Source organism: Brienomyrus brachyistius, chromosome 23 (assembly GCF_023856365.1).
Source record: "Brienomyrus brachyistius isolate T26 chromosome 23, BBRACH_0.4, whole genome shotgun sequence".
Lineage (NCBI taxonomy): Eukaryota > Metazoa > Chordata > Actinopteri > Osteoglossiformes > Mormyridae > Brienomyrus > Brienomyrus brachyistius.
In genome coordinates this window covers 13552453-13568407 of record NC_064555.1, presented here as the reverse complement: position 1 = coordinate 13568407, position 15955 = coordinate 13552453, and the positions used below count along the sequence as shown (strand labels likewise).

The 15955-nt window shown below is 41.1% G+C and overlaps 2 protein-coding genes across 3 annotated transcripts in view; both read left to right on the top strand.

The window, feature by feature from the left end:
• Positions 1-15955, top strand: part of LOC125718645 (protein S100-A1-like) — a 217968-nt gene that overhangs the window by 194526 nt on the left and 7487 nt on the right. The gene's annotated exons all lie outside the window — the stretch shown is intronic.
• Positions 1863-15344, top strand: LOC125718627 (semaphorin-4D-like). Of its 2 annotated transcripts, XM_048992548.1 has the most exons (14): positions 1863-2560; positions 4835-4975; positions 5156-5218; positions 5705-5797; positions 7189-7294; positions 8366-8473; positions 8886-9025; positions 9180-9358; positions 9528-9636; positions 9922-10123; positions 10891-11006; positions 11894-12066; positions 12538-12605; positions 13213-15344. In XM_048992548.1, exons 2-14 carry the CDS (start codon positions 4937-4939, stop codon positions 13557-13559), a joined length of 1743 nt encoding a protein of 580 aa, XP_048848505.1. In that variant the 5' UTR covers positions 1863-2560; positions 4835-4936; the 3' UTR covers positions 13560-15344. The 2 variants fall into 2 exon arrangements, with proteins under 2 accessions (XP_048848505.1, XP_048848506.1); XM_048992549.1 differs by lacking the exon at positions 1863-2560 and having other exon boundaries at positions 4894-4975; positions 5156-5313.

Below are 15955 nucleotides of genomic sequence, written 5' to 3'. Positions count from 1 at the left end.
CAAAACAGAGTTGACAGAACACGTGACAAAGCGCGGATTTAAAAGCGTGTTAGCCTGCATAATTTTCGGTCTATTGTTATTTTTATGCCCACTATAAGCCTCAAGGCAGCAGCGAACAAGGGAATTATATTCACAGCAAATATTCTTCTCTTTCCTTAAGTTCCACTGCATTACCCATGAAACCATAGGCGCGCTTATGACCAGGGATTCGAAGTCATTCGGATTACCTTTATAGGTCTCGGGGCTTTTATTTTCTCTTATTAGACTGCGTGGACTGTGGTATCCTCGGGTATGATCTCTTTAATGCAACTGCAAGTATATCCGCGCTTTCAATAAACATACGGAACTAGAACTAGAACCGTTCAATTAGACTGTAAAACTTGCATTCTGCCCGTGTTTACAAGAGGGCTCAGTTTTATTTGGCAAGAACTGATATGAAGTCTTCCCATTATCTCCGCTTTAGCGAATTTCCTTTTTTTAATCATCGTTTGACAGTTAAGAAGTTAACTACAATATTACACAGAATGTCAATTAATGAAGCAGTATTTACTTACACAGTTCGAGTGGGGATTAAGCGCTCACTTTACATTAATATAAGCGTTTATACACACACTTAATACCACATCAGGGTAGGAGTTCACTCAGTCTGTATGCTCTGCGATCCATTGGTAAAAGAACAGCAATACCACCATATGCTTCCTATTTACAGAAACGCCGAAGACGGGTACCGCGCTAAAAAGCCAGAATACAAATTAACGCTGGAAAGGCTGCGCTGCTATTTCCTGTTCCGTCCACACGTGGAGCTACACAAAAAAGACATATATGTTATCTGGACGCGGCTATATATGAATAATCAGGTGTATTTTCGAACTTGCAAGAATAACAAAAAATATTTTAAATGATCCTTTCATTGCATTGCCGTAAGACATCTGCTCTAACTATTTCTATATCCTTTATCCTTTGCATGCATGATAATGAAATTTAGCTGCATATAGGCCTTAATACATTTACGCTAAGTACAGCATAAACATAGGTTAACATACATCTAAATAAATAACATCAACCAAATGATAATTATAGCTACACAATAATAGCAATCATATTGAAATGTTTGTAATCTATGAAAAAGACCATAACATACATTAATAAATAATATATTCGGTTCATAAATAGCTCGTTTGTTTTCGGTAGAACCCCACACTTAATGAAAAGCATTTTAAAGTCTTCTGAGCCCCGCTGGGGTGTTGCGTCAGTAAATGAGAACTGCTTTCGTTTTAACAGAGGCTCGCTGACATTATCTCTAGCCATTTTAAGCCAGTATATTCCATAACACCTTTAAGCCTGAAAGTTTTTAAGAGACGACTTACATATTTTTAACACGAAGTAGATAACATGACGTTATCTGTTAATAATGAAACTCATTGCAGTCTCATTAGGCATTGAGTATAACCACCAAGGCCCCGTATAATGGCGAAAACAATCAACGCAGTATTTCATTGCTTCAAAAACGTCTCTTTAATTGTCCATCCTGCGTAAATTTAATTAAAAAACTGTCATGTTTAAGTATTATGTTGTGTTTACAAATCGTACATATCGACCTATTCGTTTTCTACCCGTTTATTCAGTGCAGGTTTGCACGAACATAGAGTATCCAAGGAATCACTTGGCACAAGGCAAGGGGACATCATGGATAGGGTGACAGTCCATCGCTGTGTGTACGCACTATGGGTAAAAAGAAGATGCTAAATTCTCCCAAATGGATGCCTTTCAATTGCAGGAGTGATGTTTTAGTACTACCATATTAATGTACACAAAGAAATAGAAATATTCAATCTTCTACCATGTTTCTTTCTACAGTAGTCCCTTTTAAAATGAGTGTTATGAGCGCCATCTAGCGGCACTAGTTTTCAGCCGTCGACCATGTGATCTAAGCTTTATTGACGTAATATTTTCCATATTATTTGAAATGATTATAGCATGGAAAACACGAGCAACAGTTTCAGGACTGAGCCCTTATATAATTCATCATTCTTTTAGAAAAACAGCAGTATATTTAATCATGCGACATCAACTGCGATTACGGCATCAGAACTCGCCCTTCTTTTTCACATGATGTTGATGGTTGAATTCACTGAATCAAATAACATTCCCTGCCTCTTGCTAATTACCGCTAACATTCCCGTTTACGTTAAGTGGAATTTTGTCCCCAACCCCCGTTTTCTTTTAGGTATACCTTACATATCTGTCTCTATGGAAATTCTGAATTTCTGGCAAAGACTGCACAGTAGAAAGCCCTTTAACGCCAAAACATCGCCACATATTACTTTTATCATCAGCTGGAAACAGACAGTCTTTATAAGACACGCCTTAAAGGGAGGGTAACTTGCTTTCTGCGATACGTGTTTTAGATTAGTTAAACGCATATACTGGCTTGACGAAATCCTGGGAGCGAAATATAAGCAATTAGTTATTAAGACAAAAATGAGGTATTTCATATTTTGTTCACTTTTTTTCATTGTCTTTGCGGAGAAAGGGCCGAGGCTCAAATTCGCCGTCCAAGGTAGGTTTGTCGCAAAACATTCAAAAGATGAGTTAACGTGTAACCATTTTCAGTTGTTAATTATTAGTTACATTTCTACCGAATTCGTATTAACAGTCCGTTATTACCTGTGGCTGCCACTTCTTTATGATGACGACAATGAAGGTGCTACAACATTATTTATTATTCATTTCCTGACGTTTTTTCTGTATATACATTTTAGGCGAAAGTCTGCATTCGGATATCTCGGAATGAATTTAATTGCTCGGGGAAAAAGAACAGTTGCTTTGGCTTTTAGTATTTCAGTCTGTCAAAATAAATTAGAGACATTTTCTTTGTTTCTCGCGGTCACGATTTGCATTTGGTAGCATCGACGATTGCTAGGGATACTAATGGTATAATTGTACTTTCCATAGACTAGTGATGCTTGCTCCCTCCTTTCTCCCCTGTTTGCGTGCCTGTTGATTGCATTTTCGTTTGGTACCACTGATGACGACCACTTTAAGTTGAGTTGGTGAAATCAGCCAACGTGGATGCCTTTTGTTAAGTTTCATCATGTCATTGGTTGTTGGATAACAAATATATCGCACGTAATCTGTTATTTCTGGGAAATCATCGCTGTCAGTGGCACGTTTATTTCTTAGACTCACTGTGAATGTATCCCAGCTTGCTCTTTCTAACATCTTCGGTATTGTAGCATAATGCTTGTGAATCGGCTATTATCTTCCACCCACCTACCGACATCCTTATTACTTAGTATGTAGTATGATTAGTATTATTGATGTTTACTGTCCGGTCGGTTATTGGACAACATTAATTCCAGGAAATAGCTGTTTTTAAGTTGCTTTCCCCGTGATACAAGGATGTTCTTTGAATCAAACAGAAATCGCCACCATAAAATCAATATCATAAGTTAATTTTATTAGTAATCTTACTATATCGTGGGTGCCCGAACTAGTGTTCATACCATTTCTAGGTTATATTTAGTATCGTTGGTGGTACTGAAATCTCAATGATTTATGTTTTGCCATCCCAGTTTTTTAAAATTGAAATAAAGCCGCATGGAAAACACGCATTAAATTGGCAAAACTACTACTTGAAACTATATTTCCTCTCGGTGCTGGAGTCTGATCTCGTATTGCCGAACTGCAATGCAGGTCCGTGAGGGGACGTGTTTGATGCTGCGATAATGGAGAACAAGTGCGGGGTAGCGGGCATCGATGACCTGGAAAAGATGCATTTATCAGCGCGTACGCAGAGGGGGTGCAGAGGAACACGCACAGACGGCAACAACGAATAATTACAATATTTTAAAGAATTGCTGTCAAATGTTCAGTGACTGTAATCATGTACTATTCAATAACAGCTGTTAATGATTAAACAATAATTCAGTGCTTTATACATCTGTTCATCCATCCATTCACATTTTTAATAGTTGATCTTGATCAGGGTTGGGGTGGGGGTGGGCGTTGGGGATGCTGAGGCTGGAGTTTATCCCTGGTAACATGGGGTACAAGGCCAGGGAACATCCAGTGCCAGTCCATCGCAATACACACAATCTCATACCCTGGGTGATTTAGAATCATCAGTTAGTTAAACTGTATGTCCTTGGACTGTAGGAGAAAGTCTGTGTACCTGGCAGAAACCCAAATGATACGGGTAGAACATGCAAACTCCACACACACAGCGGAAGTTTCACGCTTCGCATTCAGATACAGACAACACATTCACTGAGATTTCATCTTTGGTGCACTAAGAGGAAGATTCTTGCGCTCGCAAAATAATTTACAGTAGAAGCAACTGAGGAAATAAGGGAACTTGTATAGCTTGTAACCAGGGCCGGATCCTGGCATGAGCAAAGTTGGCAGCTGCCAAGGGTCCGACTGGTGCAAGGAGGTGTTGAAGTCGTGAAAAATATATGTATTATATACATGACTGAGTCCAGCAGAACAGCCAGTTGCCTAGAGACCCTGAAGAGATAACGCCTCTCCTGCTTCTAACACATTTGTACATGTCCATGATTAAAACTGAGAGGCATGCTGCATTAGTAACTCGTCGTGACTGGTACAGCCTCAACTTATAAACAAATGTGAACTCACGCTGCCTTTTTGCTCTCTCTCCATGTTTCACAAAGCTCACTTCCACCCACACACGCATATATCCAGTGACACACTGGCAGACATATTTCAATATGTCCATGTAGTCTGGTAGATGGTCGGTTCGTTGAATTTAAACTCTTACCATCACAAAGCCAAGACACTTCCGGTATTCTGCAGTGCTTTGCTTGTTTTCCAGAATCTGCAGCGTTCCAGTTCGCAAGGCCACAGCTGTATACCACTGTGAGGCTACTGGAGGGGAGAGGATGTCCTGTATGTTGGTGGACAGGCAACGCTGTACATGTTGAAATTTACAGGCGGTGCAGTTAGACATGCAGAGGTGGGTGAGCTGATGACTAGAAATCCAGCTGTATAAAGGCAATATAGGCATAACTATAGGAATAACTAAAATATGTAAATCATTTATGGCTATATACAGTACATCCTGACTCATGGATGACTGGTCATGGATGATGGATGAGTGGGTGGATCAACTATCTTTGATTTTGTTTTTCTCCAGATTCCAATTTCGTCAGAAGAAAAGGTGAAGGAAGCGTGCCTTTCGGAAATACCCCAGTCAAAGGTGGAGCACTGGACTTAGCAGAGCACTGGAAACCTAAGCACTGGAATTAGCAGAGTAGTAGTTACCATCATCATCATCGTCATCATGATCAACATGTATGCATTTCATGGATCCACTATCAGAAACAACTTAACACCCTGAACTCCTGTGTCCCCCCCTTGTCCAGTGTTAATTTCACATTTTGTACCATTTTCCCATTCATCTCTTGTATATATTTCTGTTTTGATCTGATGTTATTATATTTATGTTACTGGAGATTTAGGCAGAAATGCAGTTGCTTATGAACTACATTGATATTCTAACATTATTGAGATGATTAAATTCTGCACAATGCTGTGAGGTTGAGGAAGGGTCTTTGCCGGACTTATAACTGCTTTTTGTTTCCTTTCTTATAAGCATAACTGTTAATGTGAAAGTGAATTCTGAGGGAAGTTGGTCTTGAAGGTTCACTGTTTCATTTTTGCACCCCCCCCCCCCCCAAATCAGGAATGCGATAATTTCATCACTGTTGTTGAGAAAATTGATGGCTACGTTATGGTTTGCGGAACAAATGCTGGACGTCCAAAATGCTGGATGCTGGTACGAGTTTTATTTTTATTCTTTGTGAAAGACGTTGCTGATGCAGGGCGAATGGGGTAGCATGGAGGCCTGGCTCCTTCAGCATTCAGGGTCACATTCCCGGCCGAAGCCATGGATGGAGCTTGCATGCTTTTCATATGTTTGTGTGGATTTCTGGGTTCATCTCCCGCTCCAAAAAATGTGTAGCTTAGCTGAAATGAAGAGCAAATTTCTAAAACTCACTCATTCCACGTGATATGTTTTTAAGAAGATTTCTGTGTACTTTAGCTGTAGAAATTTAAGCAAACGCTTCACTAGATTACATGAGGACTGAGTGAGCTTGGGTGCCCTGTAACGTGATGAGGAAGCCTGACATTAGGTCACTGGCGATCGCATCTCACACACAACGGAAAACTTAGAAATTTAACAAAAGTTCTTCATTGCCGTACTAGAGGAATGAAAGAGTTTTGGTTACCAGTAGTGTAACATAGGGCGCTTTTCCACCGCACAAAGTACGGTACTTTCGGTACGGTACTTTCGCTTTTCCGTTGACTTCCGGTCGAGAACCAGTACCGAAAGTTCCAGAGTGCCAAACCAGCTGGGGTACTTCTTTGGTACTTGGGTACTTTGGGGTGGGGCTGGCAAACGTATTTGCTGTCGATTGGTTATGCAAATACAACAAGAACACAAAATACAACCGGCATCACAGCGAACAACGAGAAACAAAATAAAAAGCAGTAGAAACAAAAATATATTTAAAAAAAGTAAAATGGAAGGATGGACAAATACAGGTTTTAATCGCCATATGGTCAGATGAACAGATCCAGCGGGATTTAGATGGCACGACTCGAAATAAAAAGTATTTGCAAGCCGCTTGGAAGAAATGGGGCACACGCGAAACACCGAAAAATGCCGCTTGAAAATAAAAAAAACTTACCCAGGACTATAAGAAAGTGAAGGATCATAATAACGTTTAAAAGAATTTGTGATGTCAGTCAGTGGCGGTCACTGATGATGTAATTTGGCGCGGGCACCAGTTTTTACGCCAGTGGAAAACCGGACACAAAAGAAGTACCATACTTTTGGCACTTTATGGGAGTACCTGAAGTACGGTACCTGTTACGGTGGAAAAGCGCCCATATATGATGAGGAAGCCTGACTTTGGGTCATTGACGGTCTCGTCTCAAACAACAAAAACTGGACTGAGTGAGTTTTTGAAATTGCTCTTGAGTTGGTGTTGTGGTGAATTGCCCATGGTGTGTTTGTGCGGTGCTCACTACCTTGGACTTCATTATGCTTCCTTGGCTAGTGCAGTGTATTTCATATCTGAAGTGGGAAATAACAGCCAGTACCAGAGCAGTTGCTGTAATAATGCCTCACTGGCAAAATGGAATTTGATTCACTCTCTCCAGGTGAATGGGACTGCAGTGGCCAACAGTACAGTCAATGGAGCTGACATTATAGCCGCAGATGTCGCTCCTCGTATTCCCTCTCAGCCGTCCGTCAGCTTGACTGCAGGTAAGTCGCTGTCACGTCAGAAAGAAGCCTTTGTGTGGCCACCTGCTGCTGGTTATCCATATAACATCATTTAATCTTCAGAGCTAAAAGCCCCAGGTCTTTATCACGGGTTATGGGGACTCAGCTGTTGTGGTCTTGACACTATGCACCGTCCCCTGCAAGATAAATGGTCTTGTGCATGCTTTGCCCCTGCTGCAAGAACAGCATACACTGCAGCAGCCGCTATACAGCATCTGACACACAGTATCTGCAGTAGGAATGATCTAATGCTATTTTAGCCCAGAATAGTTCTGGTATTTAGAATGATCTGGATACATTTAAATTGTAGTTTCAAATGTGTGAATTGCTTGTGCTGCTTGCGTGGCAGGTAACTAATGAATCCTCCAGGTTGAAACATTGTTTTAATACATCTCAGGGGTGAGAGTCTAGCATGATTTGGCCCTTAGGGGGAACTCCACTCCAGCAGGATCCACCAAGATTAAATTTGCTGAACGGTGGGGGTTCCTCGACAATAAAATTACAAAATTGGGGTCCTGATGACTATAAAAATTGTACACGAATACTGGACAAGATGTTAAATGGATTTAGAAAAACAAATTTTCAGGGGGGCTTAGATGCAAAATAGAGTGACTGATGCCGACCTAAATGGGGGGGGGGGGGGGGGGGGGTAATCGCCTATAATGCCTGTGGATAATTTCTACTTGTTTTTTTTTTACCAGGTTGTTGCTTGTCACAGGAAGCTGTTCCTCTCGTTTTATGGTTTTGGGGGGGCAGTCGCAAAAAAGGTGGATGATTCAGGTCCAGAGAGTAAAAGTTCAGACCAAGATTTCGTTTCAACCAACTTCTTCAGTCCTCTGAGATTGTGACACTTTATACTTAACTGGTTGGCTGAAACAAAATCTTGGTCTGGATTTTTTACTCTCTGGACCTGAACTACTCACCTCTGACCAGTTAGAACTCTTAAGCTGATGCTTCTCTTAAGAGGGCAGTCAGACTTTGCCAGGCCAGCTGTGGTTGGAGGTGCAGCTTGGGACATGCTGTGGTGCATCAGCCCCTGTTGTTCTCTCTCAGATGGCAATTTCTACTCAGCAATAACAGCAGAAGGACACCAGCCTGGTTTTATACGGCGCACCTTTGGTCCTCGCAGGCTCCTAACGACTGAAAACAAGTGGCTTCAGAGTGAGTAGGGGGGAGGGGCTTTGGTGGACTTCGGGATATAATAGATTTAGGTGGGGGGTGGGAGGCGGGGCTGAAATGCAGACTGAAGGTGCGGCACTGGAAAAGATATATGAACGTTATTATAGGGAATATTTACAGGGAATATTTCAAGAGAGCATTTTTAAGGTTTGTGTTGTTGCTGTTCCATTCCCATGGTGTAAGTGTAGTTATGACAAGGGCAAAATTAGAACGTTGGCAATTTTTAAACGTTATACCCTCAGATTTGCTGAATTATAGGCGCAGACTTGCCACAGAAATGAATATTGATGAATGTGATGAGTCACATGTTGCCATAGTAACCATCTGATTGTGCTTACCATTACCTTGTCAGTCTCTTTATACGTTATACTGTCTGATAAACCTGTTTGTACAGATCCCCGGTTTGCGGGTGCAGCAGTGATTCCAGGGTTCCTGAAGCACAAGGAGGAGATCTACTTCTTCTTCAGTGAGATCAAAAAGACCGGCAACGTTGACAAGGAGCCCTACAGGGCTTGTGTTGGACGAGTCTGCATGGTAACCAACCAACAAATGTAGTGACTTAGGAGAGGATAAATGAGGACATATGAGTACAGAAATAAGGTTAGGGACCTATATTGTGTATCAGTGAGGACATCAAGCATCATTCCAGTCCATAACTGGAATTAATCCCATAATGCATTGTTTTTAGATCGATGAGGGTGGCATCAAGGGGACTCTGGAGAATTCCTGGACCACTTTCCTGAAGGCACGCCTGATGTGTGGCTCAGCCAGCAGACACCAGCAGTTCAACGACCTGAAGCAGGCGTTCGTGTTGACCGCCCGTGAAAAGAGGACCGGTGTGATATACGGGCTCTTCGCCAACGCCTGGTGAGCACTGCGGAAAAGAATCGACGTCAGTGGTTTAATCAAACCGGACCGTGTTTCTCTCTGTACATCCTGTACTTCAGACTGACTCACAGAGCTGATTCCAAGATCAGCAGGACATTTTGAATCGTATTCAAGTCGTTGACGTGCATCTGCGCTTTGTTCCGCGTAGGGACGTCACTGTGGTGTGTGCCTACTCTGTCGAGGACATCGACCTGGCCTTCTCTACCTCCAGACTGAAAGGATACCGGGGATCCCTGGCAGGCTTCCGACCAGGGATGGTAATATAAATAAATCCCGGGAAATGTAGCAGTGACAGGTTGCACAGTGCCCATTCAGATAAGGCCTCGTTGCCATAGACACTCTATGTATCCTCAGATTATGTTAAAATATTGTCACTTCGATTAACGTCTTAACGTTTCTTTAGATTAGTTGCGATATACACTTCTGAAATAAGTTAAACGACCAGATATTATAACTAAGGAATTTCAAAGATTAAAATTGTGACGTGTAAAGTGCCACCACTAGATCTTCACAGGATCGTTCGTTTTTTTTCCCACCGCTAGTGCACCTTCAAGAATGTATCACTGTTCCTGAATGCCAAGAGCCTGGGAGTGATACGGGACCATCCGGAGATCGAGGATGTGATCTGGCCAATCGGACTGGCGCCTTTGGACCTGCCCACTGGCGACCGCTTCACCAAGATCGTCTCCGACACCGTCCTGTCTGTCAATGATGAGCACTACAGCGTGGTTTACCTGGGCACAGGTGTGAGCCGTGCCAGAGGCGGGACGATATTCAACAGGGCCAGGGGTTCCATGAGCTTTAAGCGTGTCGAATCGGGGTTTATCCCTTAACGGTCTGAGACTGGGGCGGCATGGTGGTGCAGTGGTCGGCTCACACCTCTGGCATTCGGGTTCGAGTCTCCGCACGGGCTCTGCATGTATACAGATTGTATATTTCTTTCCCTCCCTTCCCTATTAGTTTCCCTCCACAGTCCAAAAACATTAAGTTAAAGTGTTACATTTAACATGAGGTTAATTGGAGTTGCCAGACTGTCCCATTGTGCGTGCCCTGTGATGGGTTGGCACTATGTACTAGGCTATTCCCTGCCTTGTTCCATAGCTTCCAGGATAGGCTCACACGGGTATGGAAGATTGATGGATGGATGGACTTTAAGAAAGTAATAAATTACTTGCAGGAGTTTTTTTTTAGATGAATGAAACATAATTCTGCATGAATTGAATGTTGACATACAAAGATCAACTTCATTTATGCATTTATAGCATAATTCAGCTCTCATCTTGAACTAAATCTTCTTCCCTTCATAGGTGAAGATTTGTGTTGAATTCTTGCTGTCTGGTTCTTTGTAAAACCTCCATATACTTCTTGCTGAGGTTGTAATACAGATATTATTCTAAAACTGTATTCAAATTCAATTCACATGTATATATGGGTTTTTGTCGTTCATATGATTCAGTAGCCACCCTCCCTTCGTGTCTTCCTCCTTGTCTCCTTGTCCTGTCCTGTGTTAGAGAGTGGGAAAGTGCTGAAGGTCCTTCACACCATCGAGGAAGCTTTCATCATCTCACAGTACTCAGCCTTCCATTCTGAGGGTCCAGTGACAGCCTTGGCCATCGACTCTGAGAGGGTAAGCTGCCTCTTCATCTCTCCCACTCGTGCTAGTTGGCTTCCTGATTGGGTCGTCTCCTTTGGCGTGAGCCAATCAGAGTGTCACCAAGGGGAATATTTGGTGCAGAGATTTTAAAAGTGGCCCAATCGCACTTGGCCGTCAATATGACTGAATTACAAAGCATTCCTGCAGAATGTTCATGCAAAAATTACACCAAGTAAAATTTACAGCTCTGGGAAAAATTAAGAGACCACAGCAACATTTTTTTTTGTTTCACTGATTTCTGAATTTATAGGTGTGTGTCTGTGAATTATTTATATATATATATATATATATATATATATATATATATATATATATATATATATATATAAACTCCAGCTTGGCTCTTCCCTGCTTCTCATTAATGAAGGGCTTCTTTCTTGCTTTATGGGACTTCAGTCCTGCTTTTAGGAGCTTGATACAAACTGTCCTAGCAGTGCACTTCACACCTGCACTTAGTGTCCCATTCCTTTTGATTGTCATTTAATGTCATCCTCCGATTCATGAGAAACTGTTGGATAAGTTAACGATCATCTCTGCCATTAGAAAGTGACTTCTGCCTTTTACCTGGCTGGTTTCTGGTCATTCCAAGTGTCTCCTGCTTCACCTTATTCTTGTGCGCTGGTGTCTTAGAAATCTTAAGCCTGGAAGCAACCTGCCATTTAGCCATCTGCCAGCAGAACCAGGAATAAATCAGGATTTAAAAACGCGGTTTTCGTAAAATAATATGGAGTGGTCTGTTAATTTTTTTTCCAGAGCTGTATATCAATTAAACCGCAGCTTAGTCTTTATTGACATTTTGTCTGTGAAATTCCACGGTGACACCACTTGTCTATTCATCTCGGTTTCCCGTTGGTCCCAAGGGGTATCTCTATGTAAGCTCACCCACAGAAGTCCAGCGCATTCCATTGGCTGACTGTGGTCGCTACGGAGACGGTTGCCGGGGATGCATCCTTTCGCGTGACCCTTATTGTGGGTGGGATGTTGGCAAAAGGAAGTGTGTGGTGATACCAAAGGAATACAACATCAGTACAGGGTGTGTCATCGGTTCTGTTATAAATTTCACGTTTTTACTTAAATAATAAAATGAATATTTTTTGTTTTAATGGTGTGTAGATTATAGCATACATACATATACTTTCTCTCAATGGAATTACAGTATGAATAAGATCCCTTGAATCTTCAAGACAGACCGAAATTTTTCATAGTTGCTTTGTTCAGGAGAAATGTAATACAGATTTCTTACCCAGGATGTCTTCTGATGACCATTAGTATTAGAACAATGAAAATCCTTTTGAGTGAATTTTTCACTTATGATATTGAAGTCAACAGGCATCCCTCCAATATTCTCTGAATGTAGATGTTTTTTTAGATGTGGTATAACAATATAGAAGTTCTATTAAAAATATATATTCACAGAGTCAGTAGTTTCCAGAAACAAACTGTATGCATTGCTTTTTTCGGCCTTCTTTTCATATCTTGTTTTTGCCATCTGTTGTGTTCCCAGCATGATTGTCCAGAGCCTTGACCAGTCCAGTGCGTCCGAGTGTGGAGAATCAGCTGCAGGGTTTGCAGGTCACTCTCTCCTTCCTAGTCCTACAACACCTTCTCCTTACCAATAGAGTCTATCTAATGCGAGCTTTCAGGGAATCCCAAGTTTGCATCCGGAGAGGCCTGTATGATTTAATAAGGATGTTTCAGAATTGAGAATAACCACAAACCAGAGAACCTGGTGGCCTTCGAGGATAGGAAGGCGCCATTCTTTTTGCTAAAGGACAGTCTATTTGTACTTAGGCCATGCTTAATCTCATTCTGGACCTCAGTGGATCAGTCAACCAGATATACGCTTGGCCATCTCTGCGTACCCCAGAGATGACAAAGAATTTAGCATTTTATAAATGTTCATTTTATGCTCCCCCACAGTATTTCTTACACGGTAAACAAAGATCATTACTGAATAGAGTTTACGTTATTTTGTGGCGATTATATTACAGTGCCTATGATTATCTGAAGGAGAGATGCTAGCTTGGGCCCTGACTGCTACTAAAATCTAGTTAGAATCTGGCTTTGGTTAATCTAAGACAAGGCATCAGAATTATAAGCCTTTATTGTGGGATAGAGACAGGTTCTGATGTTACTTAACCAGTTAACTTGATGGCGATGATTTGGGCTCCCTCTACAGGCCTGAGGGCACATAGCACTTCCCCCAAGGAGGTGGAGGTGGATGCGGACGGGCCAGTGCTGCTGCCATGTCCTGTGTACTCCTTCCATGCTTCCTACCTTTGGGAGAAAGACCACTGCGCCCAACGTTACCCGTGCTCCTTCTTGGGGGACTCCTGCGTTCTGGCGCCCATGTCACTTTTGCCCTTCACCGATGGAATCTTCCGTTGCATGGCCTTGGAGGACGGCCATAAGGTGGAGGTGGTCTCCTACAAGGTGGTCATCAACAAGGGACCTGTTTCGGCTTCTGTCACCTGGTTGCTTAGATACTCTCTCTTCCTGTTCACCACCCCATTCTGGTTTATCTAGTCACTGTTCTTTCTCTCCCTTTTTATATTCTCATAAACAGAAAAATAACGTCGACACCTAGTTTGAAAAGCATTTAGCATCACCATGGATGTATATCACTGTCAAATTTACATTTACTTTGGAAACTGTATATTTATGGGTCACAAAAATGAGTATAACTTTATTGCTTTTTGACTGTGTTGGACTGCTGCTGTATTTGGTTCTCTGTAATGTAGTTTAACTTGTGTACCCCATAAATCATCTGCTGAAATTCCTTAGTATTTAAATAACGATACCAAATCAGAAAAAAAATAAGTTCATATTAAACAGAAATAATTTTTACTGTATACTTTAATTATGTGAGAGACTATCAACTGATCTACCTTCTGCAAAGCACAGGAACCACCTGGACACTTAGGTTTAAAGATAGAGGTGATCTCTTCAGGAACCTCTGAGACGTTGCTCTTGTGGTGAAGACTACATGTTTTCATTTGAAGTTATGTCATTGTTTTGAATTTAAGTATAGTCATCCATTCTCAGGCATAGTATTACAACTCAAGTGTACAGTGTAAGGGAATGATTGAGGTCGTTCTTTGAGAAATTTTGGTATTTGCAAATGTGGGGTGTAGCTGTAGTCTTTAAACTGTGCTGTATGCTTTACAAATCTAGCATTTACTTTTAGTCTTTACGTTTTTTATCTTGTAATAATTTGTGTTTTTTTTTTTTTTTTTTTTTGCTTTTTGCCAGTATTTCATGGTGAACAATGTCGTCAAGTTGCTTTTATACCAATTTGCCAAGTTGACTGTGTTACTTTGAACAGATAACAGATGCTTAGCAGATATCTAATACTGTAGCACTGTCATGACAACTACCCTATTACCGTATGTAAATATGTATGACAGTCTTGTCGTATAAATGTAAAAAGCCTTAACATTATGTAACTACTGTATCTTACAGTATTTAGTGATGCTGTAACCTTGATGTAAATGAGCTTAATATAGAACATGGGGCCAAATTCACATGTCTGACAACAGACAAGCTACTACTGTATGATAATCCGAAGTGGATATCGGGCAATCCATTCGCTATATCCCTGAAGCAATCAGAAAAGCGATACTGGGGAATCGTTTATTTATAACCTCAATTAATCCTTGAAGTGTTGAAAGCCAGATAAAGCCACATAGTTAAATGTAACCATAGAGCATTTTGCTTTCCTTCTGGTAAATGACTTCAGGATTAAATGTTTTTTTTATCACTGCCTAATTAATTTGTAGGCCTAATAGCATTTATTATTTGGAAAATGTTTCAAGCTTTAAAATGTTTCAAGCTTCGAAGATATGGGTGCTAAAAATTGCTTTTATATTTTACTTTGAACTCGGTTTTGTAGAAGCAGTAGGCATACGAGGGCGGCTATGAGATTTGTACTCCTACCTAGTGAAAAAGCCTTTGTATAAATCAGTAGAATTTCATTGAACAGTCTTCAGAAACAGCAGAATTTATGCATAAATCTGAATAGCTAGTATGGGAAATTCTTCTGTGATATTTTAAATTGGGCTTTTATTATATGTGTAGCTTAATCGTGTGGTGTGCAGAGATGTTGAATATGGAGGTTGAGATGGGACATAATAGTAATTTGATAAACATGCTACAGCCATTTGCAAGTGTTTTGTGTGTCTGGTACGTCTAACCTTCCATCCTTTCTTGTTGGTTGATTCATGTGTCTAGAAGGATTCCTCTTACTTGGTTAGCCTCTTACCCTGGCTGGGTAGGTTTGGTTTCTGTTTTTATAATACACTATTTGAGTGCTACAGTGTACTTGGCATTGTTGGCTCACACCTCTGAGAGTCTCCATCCTGGTGTTTGGCATGGTTCATCATGGGTTTTCCTCCAGGTGCTCTGGTTTCCCCCCACAGTCCAAAAACATGCTAAAGTGAATTACAGTTAGCAAATTGCTCATAGGTCTGCATGTGTGTGTGAATGGTGTGTGAGTGTGCCCTGTGACGGGTTGGCGCCCCATCCTGCCTTATGCCCATACCTTCTGCGATAGACTCCAGTCTCCTACAGCCCCGAATAGGACATGAATACAGAAAATGTATGGATAGTGCACTATTACACATTTGCTAAAACTCTTGGTTACTTCAGGGAAATTGTAGAATTAATTCGTAAGAATTCATTCAAAGTAGTAGAATTCATCTTATCTATGACTTTGAGAAGTCAGCAAAGGCATAAAACAACTATTTAAATCATATGCTTAAATTCCATACAATTATGCTGAGTAAAAAAATTTTTTTCCAGTTGCTTTGTGTTTAAATATTTCATGTGTAATTTTTTTTTTGTTTGAGGTAACTTCTATAGAAATGCCAGCACCAGCATCAGGTACGTCCCTCAGAATTAATAACCATCTGAAGACCTTATAG